At 42.9% G+C, this 26749-nt stretch overlaps 1 protein-coding gene across 4 annotated transcripts in view; it reads left to right on the top strand.

The window, feature by feature from the left end:
* Positions 1-2016: 2016 nt before the first annotated feature.
* Ubr5 (ubiquitin protein ligase E3 component n-recognin 5) overlaps positions 2017-26749 on the top strand; it is a 124937-nt gene continuing 100204 nt past the window's right edge. For 2 of the 4 annotated variants that reach the window (XM_069991175.1, XM_069991172.1), the window contains exon 1: positions 2019-2165. In XM_069991175.1, the coding sequence (XP_069847276.1) occupies positions 2104-2165 (62 nt within the window). In that variant the 5' untranslated portion in view covers positions 2019-2103. Of the gene's footprint in view, positions 2166-26749 lie in introns of all 4 variants that reach the window. The other 2 variants (XM_069991173.1, XM_069991174.1) reach the window with 2 other exon arrangements.

The raw sequence follows: 26749 nt of genomic DNA, 5'->3' as shown, positions 1-26749 counted from the left end.
TTGAGACATAAGGTATATAAAGTACCACAGATTGAGATCATGAATTAATTTTACATATTTGAAATACATATATATATGTTTTGTTTTGCTTGATGTACCATTTTATTTACATCTCACAAAAATCTTGTGTATACTATTATTCAACAACAACAAAAGATGGATGATAGTTCAAAGCCAACCGGGGCAGGAAACTCCGTGAGACTCTTCTCTCCAATAAACCACTAGAAAACCGGAAGTGGCACTGTGGCTCAAATGGTAGAGGCTTACCTTGAGCTGAAGAACTGAGGGACAGTGCCCAAGGCCAGAGTTCAAGCCCCATGACCGACCAAAAAAAAAGAAAAAAAGAAAAAAAAAAGATGCTATGTTTGGGTAATCAAGCACAGACAGTTAAGTAGCAGTAAGAAGGCCCAAATTCAGGTCCTTCTGGCTGTGAAACTAACAGTGTCCATAAGCTCACATTAACTTGAACTCACCTTTTTGTAGAAGCTAATCTGGGCCGGTGTTGGAGATGCTGACCTACTAAAGTGCCCCATTAACTGTCTCAAGGGGTACCTAGTTTATCCTGATTTATAAATAAATTTTCATATACTTTACTTAAAAGAACTTCCTAAGCCAAAGCGTTGGATTAACAAAGGAAAAATATTCTAATACAACCTCTGATTTATGACATCCAGATTGACATTACCAGTTTTTATTCTGAAAAAAAAAACAAAACCAAAAACTTGATTTTTTTTTTTTTAACACATTGCAGAAACCTTTAAGAAGAAAGGTAGGAACCAGTTCCAAAGGGGGGTAAACCCAGAAAGATTCAGTCATCTGCCATTATGAAAACTGGAAGAACCTCTTTATAGAACAGGTATATCATCTTTTATTTGGGTGTGATAAAAGAAATCACTTAAAATCAGAGAATTAGTGGAAATTTCCACATTTTGTCTTTGTGTAGGATCACGATGGTGGGGGTGGAAAACGGAGACTAGGGTGATTTAAGAAGTTCCTGCAAAGTCAATTACAGGATCCAACAGCCACTCTTTGATGAGGCCCTTACGTAAGTACCACACACAGCTCTGCAGGTCCTTCCCATTAATTGATTCTACAGTTCCACTTTAAACACAACTGCGGGTAAAGCAGGAGAAAAACAACAACAAATGCCCCCTAAGGATGCCCAAAATAATTAGGGTTGCCCCCAGGGAAATCAGACCTAGCGCGCTCGAGCCCCCTCCTCCCCGCCCCCCGCCCCTCCCGCCCCCTCCTCCCCGCCCCCCGCCCCTCCCGCTCCCTCCTCCGGGACGCTGGAAGCACACGCACGCCCTTCCGGATTCCCTAGCCGGTCCGCCCTCCCTCCCCACCCCTCCATCCCTCAGCCTCTTCCCTCCCTCCCCAGCACGTGCTCCCGAGAACACTCACTCCCAGGCGCCCCGCCCTTCGGGGGGGGCGGGCTCGAGGACCGAACGCGCCAATCGGCACGCGCCTTACAACGTCGTGGCTCGACAACGTTAAGCCGCCCAATCGCAAGGGCCTGGCCGCCCGTTTCCCGGAGCGCCGCCCCTCGCGGCCGTGCCCCCGCCCGCCGGTCTCCTCCCTCCGCCTTTCCCGTCCGCCCCTCCCCCGCCGCTCCGGCGCGGCGCCTGAGAGACGGAGAAACTGGGGCAGAAGTGAAGATGGCGGCGGCCGCGCTGGCGGTCGCTCCTCGCCAGTGACGCGCGGTGCGGGCTTCTCTTCCTCCCCAGCCACCCCTTCCGTCCGATCCCGTCCGCCGTCGGGACCACCCCCGACCGCAGCTCCCTCCCTCGCCGCCCCCATTCCCGACGACCGGCCGCCGCTGGCCGCGGCGCGCCCCCGTCCTGGCCCCGGCCTCGCGCCCCGGCGCGCTGCGGCCGGGCGAGCGGGTGGCGCGTTGATCCGCTCTCCTGCCTGCCCCGCCGGACCGCCGGGCCGCGGACACACGCCCGGCAGGGAGGCGGCGACGGCCCCTCGGCGTTCGCGTTCCTCCGTTTGGGGACCGGGAGGCGGTGGCCGTGGGCTTCGGGGAAGGGAAGGGACTCGGGGAGGGCCGCCGAGAGCGGGCGGGGGCCGTCCTCGGAGCGAGGGCGCGGAGGAAGCATCATGACGTCCATCCATTTCGTGGTTCACCCGCTGCCGGGGACCGAGGACCAGCTCAATGACAGGTAATGGGGCTGGCGGCGGGCGTGCCGCGGTGGGGGCGCGCTCCCCCCCGCCCGGCCGGCCGCGCCGCGCCGCGCAGCACCGCGCCGGTGTTTACGCGCCGGCCGGCCGGCCGGGTCGGGCTGTGGGCAGTCCTCCTGCCCCCTGCAGGCTCGGGGCAAACTTGTGGTCCGGGGGTCTGGGGCGGGGGGAGCGCGGGGCGGGCCGGAGACCCCGCTGCAACCCCCTCCCGCTCCCGCGGGGAGCGCGGCGGCGGTGGCGGCGGCGGCGGCGGCGGGGGGGGGCGCTGTAATTACCGCCCGGCCCCTGCCGGAGGAATCCATATTAGTCAAAGTTGAATTGAGACAGACAATGCGGATGGGGGATGGTGGAGGCTTAAAAAAAAGGAGGCCCGAGGAGAAGCGGGGCCGGGGCCTCCGGTTCGTTCGGCGGGGCCAGCCTTGGCCCCGGGTCCCCGCGAGCTCTGTCGGGTGGGGTGGTCCGGGAGGTGCCAGGCCTCGGGGGGGGGGGGCGACGGCGATTCCCGGCCGGGCGCGGGGGTGGGGGAGGGAGAGAGGGTGACAGCGCCATGATGATCGTTATTATTATTAAATTTCAGCCGTGCGGTGAGGTTTGCCGGCCCCGGGAGGTGGCGGGGGGGGGGGGTGGATTGCATTCCCTTTGCTCTCGTTCCTCTGAATGGTTCTGGCAGCTCTTGCTCCGGTCCCCGCGGTGCGATCATCTTCTCCTTTCTTTTCTTCTTTTTTTTTTTTTTTTTGTTGTTTCCTTTTTTATTCTAATGATAGTGTTTTCCCGAGTTGTAATTTGACAGCTGAAAACCGTGCGTACGGTGTCAAAGGAAAAAAAAAAACTCTGCGTTTGCAGTTCGCAATGCTGCTTTTCTTCACCCGCTGTACATTTCTGGGTTGGGCTTGCTATAGGCGGGGGAGGAATTTTGATTTATTTATTTATTTCTTGTCTTTCACGAGCTGTTTTGGTTTTGGATTTCTACCCTCCATCCAAGTACTCTTGCTTGTCCGTTTAGGATGTTGAGTTGCAGGGCCTCCTGCTCTCAGGCAACTGAGATAATGTAGGAAAAGTTCCTTCCCTGTTGCAAAACAGACAGGAGGTGGAGGAAGCCTCCATGAAAGCTTGCTTTAGAATCTAGGACTCAGATCTAATGATGGGCCAGATGTTTACAGGTCAGAGAGAGGGACATTTTAAACCTCCTCCCCAGTGCTTCCTTGCCCTCTGTATTTCTTTTGAGTATAGAAGGCCATCTAGTTTACATATTTAGAAATTAGGTGTCATTTTTGCTAAGTGACTGTGTGACTTAAATTGCATGACGCTCTGTTTGTCATGCGCTTCCTGTGGAGAGGAAGAGGCCTAAGTTGCTAAGACACTGGCCTTCGTTTTAGCTTGTCTAACTCCCTCAAGTAGAGCAGACAGTTCTTAAATCGAGAGCTAGCATTGTAGCTTTTGGCATTGAGTTTGGCTTTGCCTCATCTTTGCTGTGGCCATATTGTTTAATACATGCTTGTGAAACTTGGAATAGGTTTAGAAAATAATTTTTGGGTTGTCTTATAGCTCCATTAAAATACAGAAATAACTTTACCTTTTTTTTTTTTTTTTTGGTCGGTTGTGGGGCTTGAACTCTGGCCCTGGGTGCTGTCCCTCCGCTCTTCAGCTCAAGGCAAGCACTCTACCACTTGAGCCACAGCTGCACTTCAGGTTTTGAGTGGTTTATTGGAGATAAGAGTCTCATGGACTTTCCTGCAGGAGTTGTCTTTGAACCTTCATCCTCAGATCTCAGCCTCCTGAGTAGCTAGGATTACAGGTCTGAGCCACTGACTCCCAGCCGATAACTTTATCTTTAAGTTAACATTTCTTTTATTTGCTTTATTCCTTTATTTCATTAGAGCTCTTTCTAAAGACCTTAACATGTTTCTGTAAATTTTAGAACCAGGCTAGTAAGGATACCTCTACTGTCATTCATGAATGTAATGTCTGTTCTGTAACTTGTTTTGTATCTTAGAAAACTGCATCAAAGGGAGAAATGGGGCATGTTTTTTGTAATGATCCTAACTTTATGTCCCAAGAACCCTCACTAGCCTATGCATACTGGTTATGCATACCAAAACCTATTTTGCAATTGTTGAGAACATTTGGATTAACTTTTTTTTTTTTGTCGGTCCTGGGGCCTGAACTCTGGGCCTGGGCGCTGTCCCTCAGCTCTTCAGCTCAAGGCTAGTATTCTACCACTTCAGCCATAGCACTACTTCCCAGCTCTTTTCTGCTTATGTGGTACTGAGGAATCGAATCCAGGGTCTCATGTAGGCTCGGCAAGCACTCTGCCACAGACCCACCATTCCAGCCCCTTGATTCACTTTTTAAGTTTTCCTGTTGCTTTAAGTGTTTCAGAAAGTTACAGGTAAAGTAGTTTTTCAAGTACCTTAATTTTTTTGTTGTTGTTGTTTGGGTCATGGGCCTCAACTCTGGGCCTGGGCACTGTCCCTCAGCTCTTCAGCTCAAGGCTAGCCTCTACCATGTCAGCCACAGCGCCACTTCCGGCTTTTTTTTTCCTGCTTTTTTTTTCCTGCTTATGTGGTGCTGAGGAATCGAATCCAGGGCCTCAGGCATGCAAGGCAAGCGCTTTACCACTGAGCCACCTTCCTAGCCCCTCAAGTACCTTAATTTTTCTACTATAAATAATCAGTTTGATTCTTGTATCAGTGTATAATAGTAATTAGGATTTGTGAGACTTATGTTTCATAAGGATAAAGGCAACTGGATTACTATGTTTTGCATAAAAATAGCAGGTGAGAAAATAGAATGGTGCTTTAGGTAATAGTGATCCATAGTTATATCTAGTAAATGTGCCTCATCTGATGAAGCACCATTTGAGACAAGTCAAGGCACCCAAAGTTTTGAAGTTATTTGTGACAGAGGCTGTCTTATCCACTCTTTAGGAGGAAGATCTTTATTGTATAGCTACTGGCAAAGTGATAGGATCAACCTATTGCTTGAGATTTCCAAAGAACCTCTCCCAATGATACAGGGATTTGAACTCAAGGTCTCTTGCTTACTCAGCTTGCTGCTCAACTGGTACTCTACTACTTGAGTCATGGCTCCAGTCTGTTGTTGTGTTGTTGCTTAATTGGAGATGGAGTCTTACACCTTTTTTGCCTGGGCTGGGTTTGAACTGTAATCTGCCAGATCTCAGCCTTCTATATAGCTAGGATAGATAGAAGTGAGCCATTGACACCCAGTTTTTCTGCAACTTTTTTTTTTTTTTTTTTTTTTTTTTGCCAGTTCTGGGGCTTGAACTCAGGGTGTGGGCACTGTCCCTGAGCTGCTTTTTTGTTCAAGGCTAGCACTCTACCACTGAGGCACAGTGCCACTTCCAGCCATTTCTCTTTATATGGTACTGAGGAATCAAACCTAGGGCTTCGTGCATTCTAGGCAAGCACTCTACCATTAAGCCATATTCCCAGCCCCTTCTACAACTTTTTTTTTTGGTCAGTCTTGGGGCCTGAACTCTGGGTCTGGGTGCAGTCCCTCAGCCTTTCAGCTCAAGGGTAGTGCTCTACCACTTGAGCCACAGCGCCACTTCAGGTTTTCTGGTGGTTAATTGGAGATAAGAGTCTCATGGACTTTCCTGCCCTGGCTGGCTTTGAACAGCAATCCTTAGATCTCATTCTGTTGAGTAGCTAGGATTACAGGTGTGAGCCACTGGTGCCTGGCTTCAGCAACTTTCAAACTGACTGAAAAGAAAGCCTAGATTTTTTCTATTTTCAGATAGAAACTACCAAGTTTTAGTAAGTTTTGGAATTGGAAAAGAATGGCCTACTGTAGCTTCATTTTAATAAGGATAATGACAGCCTAGGAGAATAAATGAGCACACTTTATTCCTCACACTAAAAGCTCAAAGATTGGACAGTGTGATACTTCAAATAGTTGCTTGTGTATCCTGTATGGGGCCCCTGGGTTAGACCCCAGTCCTGTCAAAGGGGGATGGGTGAAGAAAGTTTGGGGCCTGAAAACATAAATATTTTCTTACGCAAATAAATTTTCTTATGTGAGGTTCCAGCTTTTTTTTTTCTTTTTTTTTTCCAGTAAATTTCTTCAATTAGTGCTCTGTTCCTGCTTAATGCTTTCTAAGAGAAACCGCAGAACCATACCAAGAACATAAAGCTAAATGTTAAAGGGAGTGCTGGAGTTGTCTCCTAATACCTGGAAAGTGGCTGAGAAGTTATATAGATGAATCTCCCCAATGAGCTAAAGAAACAAGACGCAGAGGTTTATGGAATTTAGAGCCAGCTGAGATTCTCGTGATACTCTTGTGATACTCTTGCTTCTCTCTCCTCAAATCTCCCACTTAAAATCTTTTTAAAGTCCAGGGCTCTTTGCAATATTCCCTAGGGCTTATAATATTCCAGAATATTTCTACTGTCTTGAGTAACCTAGTCATTAAAGCTGTCACCTGTCTTTAGAGTTTTGATTGCCCCTCCTGTAAACTGTGCCAGGGCTCTAGATGTGATTTTTGTGTTTTGTGGGGGGCTCACTCTGAACCCTTGCCCAATACTGGATCAGAGAGGTTGAACTCTTGCCCAGTACTAGATTGAGGTGTTGTGGGCCTGGCATGGTTTATCCCCAAATTACTCTTTAGGATTCAGGTTAGTTCCAATACAAATCAGTTCCCATTGTTTGTATATGGAATTTTCCTGTGATCTTTTGCCACTATAATATGTTATGCAATTAGAAGCAGTCTTGATTGCCATATCAAAAGGGTTTTTATTCACTAGTTAGCTCTTTTGGGTGCTATGTTAGAAGGCTACTATATAGTACCAGCATGCTGTTGGTAGGAAGATAGCTTAAATCTCTCCCTCCCAGGTGCTCCCTCCCACCTCAGTCTCTAAATTAGGCAAAGTACCCCCTCAAGGTCTGGGAATAACACTTGAAATATTAAATGGGGGGCTGGGAAGGTGGCTCAGTGGTAGAGTGCTTGCCTTGCATGCCTGAGGCCCTGGATTCGATTCCTCAGCACCACATAAGCAAAAAGAAAAAAAGCCAGAAGTGGCGCTGTGGCTCACCTGGTAGAGTGCTAGCCTTGAGCTGAAGAGCTGAGGGACAGCACCCAGGCCCAGAGTTCAGGTGCCACGACTGGACCCCCCCCCAAAAAAAAAAAAGAAATATTAAATGGGAAAACATATAATGTGAGTTCTGTGGAAAATATTATGAAGAGATGGTTACTTGTAACTGCTTTTATGTAGTGCCTGGTTTCCAAATAGAAAAGCAATAATTCAAAGAATGTTGTATAATATTCTTGGTATCAAGTGAAGTCTCCAGCCTTTTTTGGGGGGGGGGTCCGGTCGTGGGGGCTGAACTCTGGGCCTGGGCGCTGTCCCTCAGCTCTTCAGCTCAAGGCTAGCATTCTACCACTTGAGCCACAGCGCCACTTCCAGCCTTTTTTCTTTTTGCTTATGTGGTGCTGAGGAATGCAAACCCAGGGCCTCAGGCATGCAAGGCAAGTGCTCTACCACTGAACCACCTTCCCAGCCCCAGACTCCAGTCTCTTTAACACCAATATTTCTGATTTTTAACTGATAGTAAGTTTTCTTCTCCGTGTGTGTGTGTGTGTGTGTGTGTGTGTGTGTGTGTGTGTGTGTGTGTGTGTGTGTGTGTGTGTGTGTGTGTGTGTGTGTGTGTGTGTGTGTGTGTGTGTGTGTGTGTGTGTGTGTGTGTGTGTGTGTGTGTGTGTGTGTGTGTGTGTGTGTGTGTGTGTGTCTTAAACTCCTTGAGCCACATCTCCACTTCTGGCTTTTTGATGGCTAATTGGTGATAGACTTTCCCACTTGGACTGACTTTGAACTTAATCCTCAGAAATCAACCTCCTGAATAGCTGGGATTACAGGTGTGAGTAACTGGCACCTGGGTGCAGGTGGTATTTGGCAGTGTCCAGATGGGCCTCAGGACTTTAGACGTGTGAAGTAAACATGGTTAAGCATATGCTATGCCATTTGAGCTATTCCTGCAACCTGGGTGGGCCCTTTTTTGTTGTTTTGAAACACGGTCTTGCTATGTAGCTTAGACTGGCCTTGAGTTTGAGGTGCTCCTGCCTCAGCCTCAGTGCTGGGATTAGAGGCCATGTCCCTTAGAGCACAGTTTTTTTGGCTGTCACTCTGGGACCTTGCTACTAGCCTCTTAGTGGATAGAGGCCAGAGATGGTACCAGAAGTCTTGTAATGCACACGATATCCCCTCAAAACATATAATTAACTTGGCCAAAGTGTTGTACTGAGGTGGACAGTCCCTACATGATTCTTCAGTGCGTGTAGATATAAAAAAATGGAAATAACCTATGAAGAACAATTCAAGCAACACTAAATTTTTGTTCTCAATACATGATTGTTTTTATTTATTTATTTATTTATTTTTTTTTTTTTTTTGGGTCCCGTCATGGGGCCTGAACTCTGGGCCTGGGCGCTGTCCCTCAGCTCTTCAGCTCAAGGCTAGTGCTCTACCACTTGAACCACAGCGCCACTTCTGGCTTTTTTTTCCCTGCTTATGTGGTGCTGAGGAATAGAACCCAGGGCCTCATGCATGCAAGGCAAGCGCTATACCACTGAGCCATCTTCCCAGCCTGATGATTGTTTAAAGTTAATTACAATTACAAAAATATTTAAGTCAGTCCTTTGGTAACCAGGCATGCTTCAAGTACCTTGAGGCCACTTGTAGTTAGATGTTGATTATCTTATTGGACGTTCAGAGAACAGAAGGTGCTGTTGGAGAGTGTTGATAGAAAAAATAGGGTAGTGGCACTGTGGCTCAAGTAGTAGAGGGCTCACCTAGATCAAAAGAAGCTCAGTAACAGCACCCAGACCCACAGTTCAAGTCCCAGGACTGGCCAAAAAAAAAGGTATGAGAAAGTGTGACTTGGCACAGAGCAAGACATTTTTAGTAAATGCTTATTTTTCTTATCTTTCTTAGTTTAGAGTATAAGATAGATATATCCTTGCCCTTTCAGTAGGACCCAGAAAGTATGCCAGGGAATTTACACTGAGCTGAGCAAAAATTGTGAGTAGAGGTTATAAAATGAAAACTGTTTGGAATTTTATTGTGTTGTACTAAAACCAGTAAGAACACCAAACCTCCTAAAACCAAGTAAAACACAGAAGCAAACAAATAACCCCACCATGAAGAAAACTTAAATATTAGGCTGTGTGCCATAGAGCATCACATAATCAGTGGGAAATCTCATTGTCTTGACTGAGATTATTATCTGAAAACTGTGCTGGAAAAGTAGTCATGCTTAGTAAATGAAAGTGCTTAACGTGAAATTAAAAAATAATATAAAATAGCCAAACAAAAAAATTAAAAATCAAAACAACCAGACCAATTTTATAAATCAAGAAGTTAGTGATTAAATCATAGACCTAGAAGCACACAGACGACACTAGTGAAGGAAATTACAGGGTATACAGAGTGCAGTTAGGAATAATCAGATGGAATTGGGAAAGGATTTTTTCCCCCTTAGCTCAATTATTTAGAAAATGGCTTCTGAAGGCAAATTTAATAACTGAAGATTGTCACATTCCCCTTAAGTACATTTTCATAGGGTATATTGAAGGAAAACTACACAAAGATGTACCTAATATCTATTTCATGTATATCTGATTAAGAAGATTGCAGTTATACCTATATTTCTGTTATTTTTGGTGCCTTGACAGTCTGATCAAATAGACTTTTCTCCTAGCTTGCCATGATTATGAATTATTGATTTATTTTTGTTTTTCCATGAATATTTTTAAGCTTTTTACTATGGGTAATTGCAAACATATGCAAAAGTAGAATGGTATAATGAACATCCATATACCTGTCAGCCAGTCTTAGCAGTTATGAATTCCTGGTTAGTCTTCTTTCAGTCGTCGCTACATTTAGGCCTTTGTGCCAAATTTCAATATTTCAGATTTTCCTGTTGTCTATTGCTTTTTTTTTTTTGGGTCCGGTCATGGGGCCTGAACTCTGGGCTTGGGCACTGTCCCTCAGCTCTTCAGCTCAAGGCTAGCGCTCTACCACTTGAGCCACAGCACCACTTCCGGCTTTTTGCTTATGTGGTGCTGAGGAATCGAACCCAGGGCCTCATGCATGTAAGGCAAGCGCTCTACCACTGAGCGACCTTCCCAGCCCCTTGTCTACTGCTTTTAAATGGATAATTTTGGTAATAAAGTTGAGCACTAACATGTTATAAACTTGTTTGTATTTTAATCTTAAAAGAAAGTACAGAGCTGGGTGCCGGTGGCTCATGCCTATAATCCTAGCTACTCAGGAGGCTGAGATCTGAGGATTGCAGCCCAGGCAGGCAGGAATGTCCGCTAGACTTTTTTTTTTTTTTTTTTTGGTTGGTCGTGGAGCTTGAACTCTGGGCCTGAGCACTGACCCTCAGCTCTTCAGCTCAAGGCAAGGGCTTTACCACTTGAGCTACAGCACCACTTCCGGTTTTCTGGTGGTTTATTGGAGATAGGAGTCTCACAGTCTTTCCTGCCTGGGCTGGCTTTGGATTACGATCCTCAGATCTCAGCCTCCTGAGTAGCTAGGATTATAGATGTGAGCCACTGGCACCTGGCAAGGATTTCTTTGATTGATTGATTTTGCCAGTCCTGAGGCTTGTACTCAAGGCCTGGGCACTGTCCCTGAGCTGCTTTTGCTCAAGGATAGTACTCTACTACTTGAGCTACAGCACCACTGCTGGCTTTTTCTGTTTATGTGGTACTGAGGAATCAAATCCAGGACTTCATGCATGCCAGGTAAGCACTCTACCACTAAGCCACAGTCCTAGCCCCAAGTTTCTTTGATTTAAAGCAGTGCTTTTCATAGTGTCTGAATGGCCTTTGCTTATAGGGAGACCACTGTTTGAAGAACACCATTAAAAAGGCTCTTACCAGCTGGCCTCTAGTGGTTAATATCTGTGATCCTAATTAGTCATGAGGCTGAAATCAGAGGATCCTGGTATCGAAGCCAGTCTGGGCAGGAAGTCTGTGAGACTCTTTATTTCCAATTAACTACAAAAGAAGTGGAAGTGGAAGTATGGTTTAAGTGGTCGAGGGGAAAAGCTACAGGAGAGCTCAAGCCCCAGTAGCAGTGCAAAAAATGAAAAAGAAAAAAAGACTTTGTTTACCTATCCCCCTATTAAAGGAGTTAGCTCTGGCTAGGAAGGTGGCTTAGTGGTAAAATGTTTGCCTAGCATGCACGGAGCCCTGGGTTTGATTCCTCATATCACATAAACAGAAAAGGCCTGAAGTGGTGCTGTGTGTGGCTCAAGTGGTAAAGTGCTAGTCTTAAGCAAAAGAAGCTCAGGGACAGTTCCCAGGCCCTAGGTTCAAGTCCCAGGATTAGTAAAAAAAAAAAAAAAAAAAGTTAGCTGATGGTGGTGGAGGCATTTCTCAAATGATAGAGCGTTGACTAACTTCACAAAGACAGCAGGCAGGATCAAAACTGCCAGTTCTGGGGCTGGGAAGGTGGCTCAGTGGTAGAGCGCTTACCTTGCATGCCTGAGGCCCTGGGTTCGATTCCCCAGCAACACATAAGCAAAAAGAAAAAAAAGCCGGAAGTGGCGCTGTGGCTCAAGTGGTAGAGCGCTAGCCTTGAGCTGAAGAGCTGAGGGACAGTGCCCAGGCCCAGAGTTCAGGCCCCACGACCGGACCCAAAAACAAAAACAAAACAAAAAAACCTGCCAGTTCTTTACTGCTCTTCGCTTTTTCTTTTCCTCCTTACATTAGAGCCTCTTAGCTGTTTTGAGGATGACATTTTCCTGTTGTCCTTGAGTTTGTTTAATTTGTGTGTATAGATGTGCAACTAAAACCAGAATGTGAGGAAAGTATTTGTAGTAATTCATCTTTGTCAAATTTTTGTTACTATCTTGAAATGAAGAAAAATTGATACCAGCCCCTCCCTGGAACTGTAACATGCTCAAAGGGCAGCTCTAAAAAACCTGTGTTGTGTTCTGAAGCTTTCAGTCTAGTCGCAGTAGAGAAGCTGGTCCACAGACCAGTAGCACATTATGAAAGACTGGTAAATGAGGTACTTTAGCCTGTGCAAATATTTGCTATGCTATTGCCTGAACAGACTTTGAGAACGGCATAGATTAGTTTTCCTTTTTCAGCGGATGCTGTGTACTCTCTCATGTGCAAACATGCTCTGCCACGGGGTGGTTGCTGTGTTTCATTTGTTCCTGGAACTTTGGATTGAGGAGTGTTTGAAACTTGTAAAGGAATGTTTGAGAAACTTCAGAAAAGAGTAAGACTGGTGTATTCAGTGAGTGGCTATAGGTGGTTATGTCTTGTATTGTTTTTCTTGAGTGACTTTTGAAGCAATTACAGATGGTTGAGATGTTGTAAAAATAGTTCCACTTATCTATTATTCTAATATTCTAATATTTTAGTATGCCAGATTCTTCTGACAACCTAGTCACATCACTAAATGTACATTTTCCCCAGTATTATCCTTTTCTTTTTTTTTTGAGAATTATTTCTCCTGAGATAATATAGATAAGAAGAAATATAGGGGTATTTCTAGAGAGTGATTTAAATTGATAACATGTACATTATACAGTGATTTTTGTTTTTCTGTTCTTGTACTGGGGCTTGAACTTGGATATGGGCACTGTCCCGTAGCTTTTTTACTTAAGACTGCGCTCTGCCACTGAGGCCACACCTTCACTTTTCATCTTTTTGGTGGTTAATTGGAGATAAACAGTTTCATTGATTTTAATTTTTTTTTTTTTTTGTCAGTTGTGGGGCCTGAACTCTAGGCCTGAGTGCTGCCCCTCAGCTCTTTAGCTCAAGGCTAGCGCTCTACCACTTGAGCCACTTCTGGCTTTTTCTGCTTATGTGGTGCTGAGGAATCGAACCCAGGACCTCATGCATGCAAGGCCAGCACTCTACCACTGAGCCACCTTCCCAGCCTCTAATTTTTGGTTTTGATTTTTACTTTTTGTCCATTGTAGTGCTTGAACTCAGCCTAGGTGCTGTCTTTGAGCTTTTGTTGTTGTTGTTGGTAGTGGGGCTTAAACTCTGGGCCTAGGTGCTGTCCCTCAGCTCTGAGCTTCAGCCACCACTTGAGCCTTAGCACTACTTCCAGTTTTCTGGTGCTTTCCTGGGGATAAGAGTCTCACAGACTTTCCTGCCCTGGCTGGCCTTGAACCGTGATCCTCAGATCTCAGCCTCCTGAGTAGGATTACAGGTGTGAGCTACCAGTGCCTGTCTCCTTAAGCTTTTTTAACCAAGGCTAGCACTCTGCCACTTTGAGTCACAGCTTCACTTCCAGATTTCTGGTGGTTAATAGAAATAAGCTGGGCACCGGTGGCTCAGACCTGTAATCCTAGCCACTAAGGAGGCTGAGATGATCTGAGGATCACAGTTCAAAGCCAGCCAGGGCAGGAAAGTCTGAGACTCTTATCTCCAATTAACCACCAGAAAATCAGAAGTGGCACTGGCTCAAGTGGTAGAGCACTCCCTTTGGGCTGAAGAGCTGAGGGACAACGCCCAGGCCCAGAGTTCAAACCCCATGACCAACCAAAAAAACGTGAGGGAATGTGTGTGTGTGTGAGAGAGAGAGAGACAGAGACAGAGACAGACAGAGAGAAATAAGAGTCCAAGGAACTTTCTAGCCCAGGCTGGCTTTTAACCGTGATCCTAAGATCTCAACCTCCTGAGTAGCCAGGATTATAGATGTGAACCACCAGTGCTTGGCTCTTACTGATGTTTTGCTGTAAGCCCTGCCTGAGTTGGTTTTCAACTGGGATCCTCAGATTTCAGTTTGCTGAGTAGCAAGGATTACAAGTGTGAGTTACTAGCACCTGGCTGATAATCAGTTTTAATTTCAGTCCAAAATTCGTAATTTTACACACACACACACACACACACACACACACACACACACACACACACACACACACACACACACACACACACACACACACACACACACACACACACACACACACACACACACACACACACACACACACACACACAAAAATATGATATGTACAAGACCACCCTGTGAAAACAGTTTGGTTCATTAAGTGCCTCGACTTTATGGTAGAAGAGTATACTTTGAGGGTTGGCAAGGAGGGGAGAGGGAATTATTGAGCTTCTACACCTATGTTTCTTTCTGGTCTCTTGTTTATTGTGCCCAGGACAATTGACCTGGTGGCTTTCTTAAGTGCTGCTAGAAAGTGGTGACATAGCATAGAGATAATTATTGGACTCTTTCATTGTTGATTGTTTGAAATACTTAAGTCTTACTTAGTTATTTCAAGATTATACTTGGTGGGATTTTGTTTTGCTAGTCCTGGGGCTTGAACTCAGGGCCTGGACGCACCATCCCTGAGCTTCTTTTGCTCAAGGATAGCACTCTACCATTGAGCCATAGAGCCACTTCGGCTTTTTCTGTGTATGTGGTACTGAGGAATGGAACCCAAGGCTTTATGCATGCTAGGCAAGCACTTGACCACTAAGCACATTCCTAGTCCTGTAACTTGGTTTTTGAAGACCTCAAAGTGAGATGAAATAATAAAAAATATTCATGGACTTTATCTGTCCAAGTTGGCTTTGAATTGTGATCCTCAGATCTTAGCCTTGTGAGTAGTTAGGATTACAGGTATAAGCCATTGGTGCCTAGCAAGTTTCTTTCTTTCTTTCTTTTTTTGTTGTTGGATGTGGGGCTTGAAGTCTGGGTCTGGGCTCTGTCCCTGAGCTCTTCAGCTCAAGGCTAGCGCTCTACTGCTTGAGCCACAGTGCCACTTTTGGTTTTCCGGTGGTTAATTGAAAAGTCTCAGACATTTCTGCCTGCCTGGGTTGGCTTTGAGTCGCTATCCTCTGATCCCAGCCTCCTGAGTAGATAGGATCACAGGTGAGAACCACTGGTGCCCAGCTGATTCTTATTTTTAAAAAGTTTATCCAGGAAGGTATAGTAGTGCCTGTAATCCCAGCACTTGGGAGGCTGAACCAGGAAGATTTTGAGTTTGAGGCAAGCCTGTGCTACATAGTAAAACCCTGTGGCCACTCACTCTCCACACCCCAAAAGCTTTTCAACAATATTCTGCTGTAAACATTTTGAAAGAAGCAATAAAACTGAAAAATGAACAGGGAATTCTCTGGTTGTCTTCTTTCTGGATTAATAAATAGCATTTGCTATGTTTTCCAAGCATGCATGTATATATAACTTGGTTGAGTTATTTGAAATCTTCAGCCATTGGGAAACTTAACCTTTATGAATACATATCTTTTTTTTATGAATACATATCTTGATCAGTATGTGTCTCAAATATTGTTCTTTTCTGTACAACTGATGTACCATTGTTATAACTTAAATTCCCTGTATCATTCATTAACCAGTATATGTTCACTTTTCTCCACCTTTTCAAAAAACTATGTAATAGTGGCTTTTCCAAGCAGAATTTGGTTTCATTGAATTTTATCATGGTATCTTTTTCTGTGTGTGCTGTTCCTGGGGCTTGAACTCAGGACCTGGGTGCTGTCCCTGAGCTTTTTTGCTGAAGGCTTACAGGCTACCACTTAAGCCACAGCTCCACTTCTGTCTTCTTTTGGTAGTTAATTGGAAGTAAGAGTCTCACAGACTTCTCTGCCTTCATTGGCTTTAAATTGAGATCCTTAGATGTCAGGTTCTTGACTGGCTAGTATTACAAGCATGAACCACTGGTGCTTGGTGATGGTATCGTGTTACTAAAACATTTGCAGCTTTTCCTTGTGCCACATATAATTTGATATATAAATCATTCTTGGACTCTTGAGTTCATGTTTTTCTGCCCCTCAACCTCCCTAGTGCTTGCATAGCATGACAGTTGCTTCATTAACTTAACCTATATAGAATATTGTTTTATTGTCAGTGATGTGTGTATTTTGATGAATTTCCAATATTTCTGTGGACCTCATATAACCTTATACTCTTTGCATGATTTAAGTTCATTTTGTAAATGCTTTGTTTTGAACAACATTATATTGTCAGATAACATCCTATAATAAGTGATCAGTATGATAGGGCAGGTTATGCACTTGTTAGTCTTACAGGAATGTTTGGAGACTTTTTTTTTGCCAGTCCTGACGAGGCTTGAACTCAGCACTGTTCCTGAGCTTCTTTTGCTCAAGTTTAGCACTCTACCACTTGAGCCACAGTGCCACTTCTGGATTTTTCTGTGTATGTGGTACTGAGGAATTGAGCCCAGTGCTTTATGCATTCTAGGCAAGCACTTGACGGACCACTAAGCCACATTCCCAGCCCTAGAGACCATTTTTCCAAGAGATTATTGGTTGGTGAGGCTTTGGCCTTGTCAGCTTTTTTTTCCCTTATGCAGTCTCTTTGTTGTGAGAATGAAGAAATGAGAACATTGTTAGTACATGTTAACGCTGTGTGATGTTGAGTTTGCCTATCAGTTTTGTGTTTTACTTAGAGTATATAAAAGTGTGGCTTTTTTGTTTATAGATAAGGATTGAATTTTATTTTATTTTTTAATTAAAAAGAATTTTTGTTGGTTGTGGGGCTTGAACTCTGGGCTTGGGTGCTCTTCAACTCACTTGAGCCACAGTACCACTTCCGGTTTTCTAGTGCTTTATTGGAGATAAGAGTCTCTCAGACTTTCCTGCCTGGGCTGTCTTTGAACTGAGATACTCAGATCTCAGCCTCCTGAGTAGCTAGGATTACAGGCGTGAGCCACTGGTGCCTAGCTTGGATTTTATTTTAAGCAGCATTTTACTATTCAGAAGTGCAGCTTGTAAATAAGTTATTTGAAATAGATGTAAAGTTTAAAGGTGTAGATAATAGAGTTTGCTTTTTTGTGGTGCTGAGGGTTTAACCCAGGCCTTCTGCATGCTAAGCAAGTCCTCTACCACTGACTGAGTTGCACTTCAGTTGTGTAGCATAACTAAAGGATGTTAGTAAGGAAGATATCAAAGGAACAAAATTACTGAGTCTTTGATCAACATGAAAGGAAATGCTGTGATACTCTATAATCATCCTGATTTTTTTTTTATTGTTGGGTAATAAACCACACATCAACAATAGGTAAAACAATTTATATTTATATTCTGGGGATTTATAGTGCTCATTTAGATTATATTTTGAAATTGCAACTATAGTATAGTTGGAGTGAAGTAGAAAACTGATGTCTGGAATTGCTGAGGTTCCTCAGGCACTTATGTTTGTCTCTGGTCTCTTGAGAATGGAGACATCAAGGTATCTAGGCTTGTCATGTGACAGCTTAGAGTTTCAAAGGTCCAAGAAAGAGGATGGCTGGTTTGCTTTGGAGTGACGTGACATCATTCTTGCTTCTGGCTCCTTTTGAGAAGCAGGTCCTAAGTCTAGTGTAAATTTCAGTGGAGAGCAATTACAGTCTACCTCTTGATGAGAGAGAATACTTTTGCAGTTTATTTATTGAAATTGTAGTAACCATTGTGTGACTGAAAAGACCTTACAGTCGCATGTACATTGACCTTTGTTGTATTGGTATACCATCCCCTCTACTCTTCTCCCTTTCCCCTCCCTCTCACCCTCCTCCTACCTTTCCCCCCCTTTCTTTCCATGATACCAGGATTTGAACTAAGGTCCTTGGCACTCACTTGGCTTGCTTGCTTAGCTGACATTGTATCACTTGAGCCATGCCTCCAACCTGGCCTTTTGTATCTCATGGACTTTTTGGCCCAGACTGACTTTGAACCTGATCCTCTGGATCTCAGCCTGTTCAGTAGGTAGGCTTATAGGTGTGAACCACTGGTATTTGGCTGTTTGTTACTCGAGACCATTCTTAAAGTAGTCTTACTGTTGGCATTTGTAAGATCAGAATGCAGGACTACATAGTTTTCCTGGAGCCTAACATAGTTTTCCTGGAGCCTAACTAGGTACAACTTTCAAAGGAGAAAGAATAGTCAGAAGTCCTAGATAAGAGACAAGAAATGTACTCATTACCTTACTTATGTAACTGTAACCCCTCTGTACTTTACAATTAAAAAAAAAAAAGAAACTTTCAGCAAAATGCCAAATTCTTCAGAATCAGTTTTTAGACTTTTTAGAAGCCAAAATAAACATGGACTAAAAAATTACAATGCTAATTATGTAAATGAGAGCCTTTTAATCCTGGGCTGAACAGATTTTTAGTTAATATTATTTACATTAGAGATAATAAACTCATTGGACCATATCTTTTTTTTTTGTTGTTGGTTGTAAGACCTGAACTCTGGGCCTGGACACTGTCCCTCAGCTCTTCGGCTCAAGGCTAGCACTCCACCACTTGCCACAGCGCCACTTCTGGCTCTTTTTGCTTTTGTGGTACTGAGTAATCGAACCCAAGGCCTCATGCATGCAAGGCAAGCACTCTACCACTGAGCCACCTTCCCAGCCCCTGGACCATAACTTTTATAATTGATATAATTTTCCTTATGTGACTTTATTTAACACTGGTCAAAACTAAATTATTATGTCACTCTTTTATGGAAGTCACTCTGGGGAATGAAGATTATTTTCTAGGCTAGAATTAGTGTTTAGAGGTTGATCAGTCAAGTTTTCAGGTTTGCTCATAGGTAAGCATTATATTTAGTATTGTTATTCTTGTTATGTATGAAGCACTGTATTTTCCAAATAGCATCTCATGTAAGCCCCGAAGCACTGTTGGGGAGCAAATTTGAATGAGGCCAAAGAAGTGTGGTTCCATTTCTTTCTTACTGTGTAACTGGAATTATAAAGCTTAAAATAAAGGTGGCTAGTCATTAAGTTACAGGCCCTGCTGCTGAAATGTATGGTCTTTTTTTTTTTTTGGAACTTGAACTCAGGGCCTAGGTACTATCCCTGAGCTTATTTGTTAAAGGCTAGCACTCTCCCATTTGAGCTACAGTTCTACTTCAGACTTTTGTGGTGGTTAATTGGAGAGGGAGTCTTGCAGACTTTACTGCCTGGGCTGTCTTTGAACTGTGATCCTTAGATCTCAGCCTCCTGAATAGTTAGGGTTACAGGCATGAGCCACTGGGATCCGCCCGGCTCAGGGTCAATTTTTTGTGACTAAAGTTCGAGAAACACTTGGAAACAAAAAAGCAAAATAGTCTGGTGAAAGAGTCTGTTCTATCCTTTAACTGTTGCCATGTATCAACATGAATACATCTTTAAAATTGCTTTAAAACTTAGATCTGTTTTCAGAGGACAGGATCCTGAGCATGTATCATGAAGCTTGATAGAGAAGGGGGGGGGGGGCTATGTGTAGAGTGACAGTCTTCTACTCAGTTTATTGAAACTCCTAATCTGCTCAGTTGGTAATTGAAACTAGTATGAAACCGAATTGCAAAGCTCTTCTTTACATATTATTTGTTAAGTTGTAGATTCTGGACAGAGTGGAATCATTATAGTGACATTGAATTATTTCTATTTTTATGTATTTAGAGAGAATTTTTATGTATTTATGTATTTTATGTGTTTATGAGAAAGATAGCGAACAGTTCCTCTCTGGTTTTATGTAAAATATAGCATCATTAGTCATTCTGTTAGGGCTTACTATGCAGAATACCCATCAGTCAAAAGTTTTGTGATAGGCCTTATTTTATAATTGAACTTACTGTACACTTTGGAAAATAAGACTGAAATGTAAAAGATAGAATTGGAATAGCAGACATAACATTTCATTTATATTTTTGTGTATATGCCCGTCCTGGGGCTTGAACTCAGAGGCTGGGCACTCACCCTGAGCTTGTATACTTCAGGCTGGTGCTCTACCACCTTACCTAGCCCCACTTGCTACCCCACTTCTGGCTTTTAGGTAGTTAATTGGAGGTAAGAGTCTCATGGATTTTCCTTTCTGGGCTGGCTTTGAACCATAATCCTTGGATTTCAGTCTCCTGAGTAGCTAGGATTACAGGTGTGAGCCACTGCACCTGGTCAGAAAATGATCAATCACAGAATTGAATAGAATTGTTGAGACATGGAGCAGGTCAGAAGAGAAATTTGTCACTGAACTGTAATAATATGTCCTACTGAAATTAAAATACTGGGCTGAGAAGGTGGCTCAGTGGTAGAGCGCTTGCCTTGCATGCATGAGGCCCTGGGTTCGATTCCTCAACACCACATAAGCAGAAAAAAAAAGCTGGAAGTGGCACTGTGGCTCAAGTGGTAGAGAGCTAGCCTTGAGCGGAAGGGCTGAGGGACAGCACCCAGGCCCAGAGCTCAGGCCCCATAATCGGACCAAAAAAAAAAAAAAAGAAATTAAAATACTTTTTGTAGCTACAGTATTTGGTAGTAACTTGGGTAGGTTTAATTCCTGTAATTCACAGAAGTTGAAATTGGTAGGATTTTGATAGGTGCTATGGAGTTAAATAATAATGATAATAATTATTATTTCCAGTTCTGGGGCTTGAACTCAGGACCTGGGCAGTGACCCTGAGCTTCTTTTGCTCAAGGCTAACACTCTAACACTTGAGCCACAGGGCCACTTCTGGCTTTTTCTGTATATGCAGTACTGAGTTCATATTATGCATGAACCTTAAGCCACATCCCCAGCACTTACTGTTTTTAAAGCGATTGTGAACTAAAGTATTTATTCATGAACTTAAGTTATGGCTTACTTGTAGTATATGTTGATTTGAGATAGATGTCAGAAGTCTCATTGCTTATTTTGAATGGTCTATAGTGATAGGTATTGGCTTCATGCTTTGCTATCTTCGTCCATAGTGCTACTGCCTATCAATGATAGCAGTTCTGTGTCCCCACTTTCCTTTATTTTCCAGCCAGCTCCCATTTCCTTTTCTTTCATTCATTCAGAAGTGGTACCATAGAAATAGCAAGAGCAGCTAACATTGTGTACCCAACACTGTACTAAACATATTTTATATTATAATATCCTATTAGTTGAAATGTCTGGTAAAATTTGCTATAATAGAAATGAACTTAAGTCCTAAATTACTTCTCAGTATGTGTTAAGGGACTCAATTACTCCATCTCTGATATTTTAAATCAAAACTTGATATTTAATTTGAAGGTTAGGCTTCTAAGTCCTAATCCTTAAAGTTAGGCTGTTGTTGTTGTTGATGTTTTTGTTGGTTGTGGGGCTTGAACTCTGGGCCTGGGCTCTGTCACTCAGCTCTTCAGCTCAAGGCTAGTGCTCTACCACTTGAGCCACAGTGCCACTTCCGGTTTTCTGGTAACTTATTGGAGATAAGAGTCTCACAGACCTTCCTGTCCCGGCTGGCTTTGAACTGAGATTCTCCAGATCTCAGCCTCCTGAGATCTAGGGTTATAGGCTTGAGCCATGGGTGCCTGGCTAGGTTTTTGGCTTTTCAGCTTTATATAGACTAGCCAAACCAATCATTTGAGTAATAGAGTTTATAAGGTCAAGGCCTTTTAATTAATTTACTTTTTTATTTATTTTTGCCAGTCCTGGGCTGTAGCTCCTTTGCAAGCTCAAGAGAACTTTTCCTTTAGGTTTTTTTTTTTTTTTTTTTTTTTTTTTGGGTCCAGTCGTGGGGCCTGAACTCTGGGCCTGGGCGCTGTCCCTCAGCTCTTCAGCTCAAGGCTAGCACTCTACCACTTGAGCCACAGCGCCACTTCCGGCATTTTTTCTGCTTATGTGGTGCGGAGGAATCGAACCCAGGGCCTCAGGCGTACAAGGCAGGCACTCTACCACTGAGCCACCTTCCCAGCCCTTCCTTTAGGTTTTAAGAGAGGCTGTTGGATAAGGGAGAAAAGGGTGAGAAAGGGAGAGAAATAATTGATATGTGTGTGTATATGTATATATATCCTGGGATTGAACTCAGGACCTGGGCACTGTCCCTGAGCTGCTTTTGCTCAAGGCTAGCATTCCACCACTTGGGCTACAGCATCACTTATGGCTTTTTTTGTGTATGTGGTACTACGAAATTGAATCCAGGGCTTCATGCATGCTCGGTCGGCAAGCACTCTTCCACTAAGCCACATTCCCAGGTCCCTTGTTGCTTAATTTAGATGAAGTCAAATTTATTTTTTGTGCAGTACTTCCTGGCTAGATATGTAATTTCTAGTTGGAAATAAGTTTTTCCTCAAAATTAAGACATTATGTGAGATTATCTCATAGCTTTTTAGTATTTCTTTTGAGGAGTTCTGTGCCATTTTGACTCCCGATCCTTTTTTCTGGACACTGGCCTGAAGTTTTGGGTCCTTCTTTTGATGCTTGGTTCTGAGAAATTCCACACTTACCTACCTTGATAGACTGTATTGACACTTTTTTGTAATGTGACCCCAACATTCTTGGAAGCTCATGTCACTTAGTTTTAGGAAATTTTCTCTTTATTTCTTCAGTGTTTTTTATACTACATTTTTTGTTGGATGTACCTATATAGTAGGGTAGTATAAACCAGCCTTAGTCCCTATAAGTCAACCCCACAAACCAATATACTCCCTTTTCTCCAAAGAAAATGTTATATAGCAAGGACTCATAATTAGTTTAAGGAGAGGTAGTTTTGTTTTCCTGAGTTCACACGAGAGTTAACTAATTCTCTCTTGGTACCAGTTTCTAAGAATGTTTCAGATTCTTTTTGATGGATCCTTGAAGCCCAAAATGAGGGTGCCAAGACCTAATTGTGGTAGCTGTTTTACCACATGGAAAAATACTTCTCTGCGTTTGTAATCCATAGTAATGAAACAAAGGGATCTAATAGAGGTCTTACATTTGAGTATGGTGGCTTTATAATCTTGTGATACTTGGCTCTTGTGGTGTAGATATATGAATTCTTAAAAGAAGATTATTTGCATTAGGATGAATTAAGAATCCTGGTAAATGAAGATTTTGAGCCATTAGACACAGTTTTCAGACCCATTTTGAGTATATAGATCTGCTTGTGTTTAGTAAGAAAGGGTTATCATGTAGTTTTGAGTGTATAGCTTTCTTGATTAGTCTGGCCTAGTAGGAATAAAGATGTGCAACTAGTTTTGCTTATACTAGAGGAGGAGAACCATGCTGAAATCAATTCCTCTCTTTAACGTAAGTGATTTTTATTTATACATTTATTGTTTTTGTTGGTTGTGAGGTTTGAACTCAGTCAGGGCCTGGGCACTGTCCCTCAGTTCTTCAGCTCAAGGCTAGCACTCTACCGCTTGAGCCACAGCGCCACATCTGGCTGTTTATGTGGTGCTAAGGAATCGTACCCAGGGCCTCATGCATGGTAGGCAAGCACTCTACCACTGAGCCACCTTCCCAGCCCGTGATTTTGACTTATAAAGATCTTTTAACACTTAAAAAGAGGGTTGGCTTGTAATAAACACTAGGTATACAGGAAGTAGAGATTGATGTTAATGAGATCTTCATCCCAACAACAACAACAAAGTGTGGTGGTATGATGCCTGTCAACCTAGCTGTGTAGGAAGTATTAGTAGGAGAATTATAACTCACATTAGCCCAAGGCAAAACACACTAGACTTTTCTAGAAAACAACTAACTTAAAGCAAAAAAGGGCTGGGGATGTGGCTTGAGTGGTGGAGCATCTATCTAGCAAGTGTGAGGCCTGGAGTTCAAACTCTAGCACCACCAAAAAAGAGAAAAAAATAAAATGCTTATTACCATATTATTTGAGTTTAAAAATGATTTTCTATAGATAGTTTGAAGATGGGCCTTTTAAATAGGATTATTTTACACCATTTACTTAAAAAATTTTTTTTAGTTAAAAAAAATAAGATGGGTATTCTAGTTAAGGAGGACATAGAAGAAAGGCAGTTTGTTAGTGTTGGTTCTCTTTTGGAGGGGGTTTCTATTATCTAGCTCTATTACAGATTGAGAGATAAACAAGACTTGGTCTCTATCTCAGGGAGACCTCAAAGCAGTATTTCATGGCTCCCTAAGATCTTACTGGAAAAATATTTTGTAATGTTTTTGTTATTTCTCTCTTATCATTCTCTTTTCTCTCTTCTCTTTCTCTTTTTCTCTTTCTCTCTCTTTCTGTTAGTGTTTCTTTTCCTCTTGTACTGGGGCTTGAACTCAGAGTTTCATGCTCTGGCTTAGCTTTTTCTATACAAGACTGGTGCTCTACCGCTTGAGCCATAACTCCACTTCTGGCTTTTTAGTAGTTAATTGGAGTTCAGAGTCTCATACGTGGGCAGTTTTGCCTACTGACCTAGCCTCATGTGGTCATAGATCTCAATCTCCTGAGTAGCTAGAATTATAAATGTGAGCCTCTGGTGCTCAGCAAAGAATGTAAGGCTTCAGTTTGGAAAACAGGAACTTGAGCAGACTTACTACTTATTAAAAGTTTGTGAATTTCTGAGAGGTACAAACTTGAAATTATATGCTTGTATAATACCACTCTTCAGTGGACTATTGAATATTATAAATATTTCAGATGATCCTACTGTAATGATGGTATTTTATAGTAGTTGGTCCCAGACTGTAGTAGTAGCTTCTAGCCCTTACTAGTGGATCATCAGAATAACTTAGAATGCTTAGGACAAAAATTTTTTTGAGGGAGGGGGGTCGGTCATGGGGCTTGAATTCAGGGTCTGGGCACTGTCCTTCAGCTCTTCAGCTCAAGGCGCTCTACTACTTGAGCCACAGCACCACTTCTGGCTTTTCTGCTTATGTGGTGCTGAGGAACCGAACCCAGGGCCTCATGCATGCAAGGCAAGCGCTCCACCACTGAGCTACCTTCCCAGCCCAGAAAAAAAATTTTAAAAATTAACTTTAGTATTGTACTACATTCTTGTGGTTTGAAATTTATAATATAAATTGCTGTAAAGTCTTTCTTTCTGCTCTATTCTTTGCTTTCAACATCCTTCCTCATAACTAAATAAGATGATTCTTTCTGGAGATATTTCATTATGTAGTAATATTTATTCAGCCAAGACACAAATTATTGATACCCCAGCACTTAACATTTCTCATTTAGTAGGTTTGTATGGGGCCTCTGAATATGTCTTTTAAACATGTTCAAAACTTTTATGATCGAGTAGAACAGTGGAATTTTTACATTATGTTTACAACATTTACAACATTTCTTAAAAGTTTCATTAAACATGATAATCATTTGGGGGTACAGATGGAAACTTCCTGGGCTGCTTTTAGATATCTAGGTAGAGGCAAGGTGGCAGTAGTTTTTCCTTTGAGTTATAATGCTGATGATGATTGGGCAAAACAAACCAACAGAATTTGTATGTATATTTTATATTATACTTAGTTTGGTTTAGCATTAGCTGTTAAATTTTTTTTGGTCTGGTCGTGGGGCCTGGGTGCTGTCCCTCAGCTCTTCAGCTCAAGGCTAGCTCTCTACCACTTGAGCCACAGCACCACTTCTGGCTTTTTTCTTTTTGCTTATGTGGTGCTGAGGAATGGAACCCAGGGCCTCATGCATGCAAGGCAAGCGCTCTACCACTGAGCCACCTTCCCCGCCCCTGTTAAAATATTTTATTGCATTATTTGCCAATAAAAATTGTCTAACAAGTGGACTTTGTATAGTTTGTGGGTCAGTTGGACTCCCAATGTAAGGCATGTATATAGGCTGGTTGCACATAAATAAGCTTGCTTTTTTTTTTTGTACAGTCTTGAGGGTTGAACACAGAGCGGGGGCACTGTCCCTGAGCTGCTTTTTTTGCTGCCTTTTTTTTTTTTTTAAGCACTTGAGCCACAATGCTACTTCTAGCTTTTTCTGTGTATGTGGTACTGAGAAATCAAACCCAGGGCTTCATGCATGCAAAACAAGCACTCTATCACTAAGCCACACTCCTAGCCCATAAATAAGCTTTAATCTATATATTTCCTTTTCCCTTTGCTTCTGCCTTCTTGGTCCTTTATCACATTTCTCTCAACATTAACCCAGATTAAACCACAGGACAGAAAGAGCAGACTGGGAGAATATCTCACAACTATAAAGTGTTGAGTGATTTTCCTATCTGTTTGGTCAATTCTTTCTGGTGTTATCAGAAAGCTTCAAAAATTCCTCAAAAGAGCTGGTCACAGTGGCTCACTCCTGTAACCTAAACTATTTGGGAGTATTACCATTTGAAGCCAGCCTAGGCAAAAAGTTGGTAAGACGTCATCTCATCCAATAAAAGAAAGCTAGGTGTGATTGTGTGCACCTGTCATCTCACAAATGAGAGATGTAAAAAGGATCACGGCCCAGGTCCACTCACGCAAAAAGTGGGGCCTTATTTCTAAAATAACTAGAGCAGAAAGGGCTGGAGCTGTGGCTCCAGCGGTGCGTGCCTAGCAAGTAGCAAGTACTGTGCCCTGCCCTCTTCTCCCCTCCCAATTCTTCATAGGATTGCAGCACCAGTTGAATTTGGATAGAGCTTCTAGGGGAATCTTCTTACAATAGTGGTCACATAGCGGAACATTTAAAATTCTTCTTTAAATGAGTATCAAAAGACAAAACTGACCAGTATTTTGAGGCCAGTGTAGGGTTTTAGGGCTAAGACATGAATATCCAACACTAGTTTATAGTTATGATGCATTTGCTATGTGATAAGATTTATTATTTTAATTTTTTATTGTTAGAAAGGTGACGTACAGAGAGTTTACAGTTATGAGTACATTTCTTTTTGGACAGTGTGCATGCAGCAGGATTTAGAAGTTAACAAAACAGGCTGGGAAGTTG

The sequence above is a fragment of the Dipodomys merriami genome, unplaced genomic scaffold (genome assembly GCF_024711535.1).
Source record: "Dipodomys merriami isolate MVZ:Mamm:240054 unplaced genomic scaffold, mDipMer1.0.p SCAF_4, whole genome shotgun sequence".
NCBI lineage: Eukaryota > Metazoa > Chordata > Mammalia > Rodentia > Heteromyidae > Dipodomys > Dipodomys merriami.
Note: the sequence above shows the minus strand (reverse complement) of the source record. Positions and strands in the feature narration are given on the sequence as shown.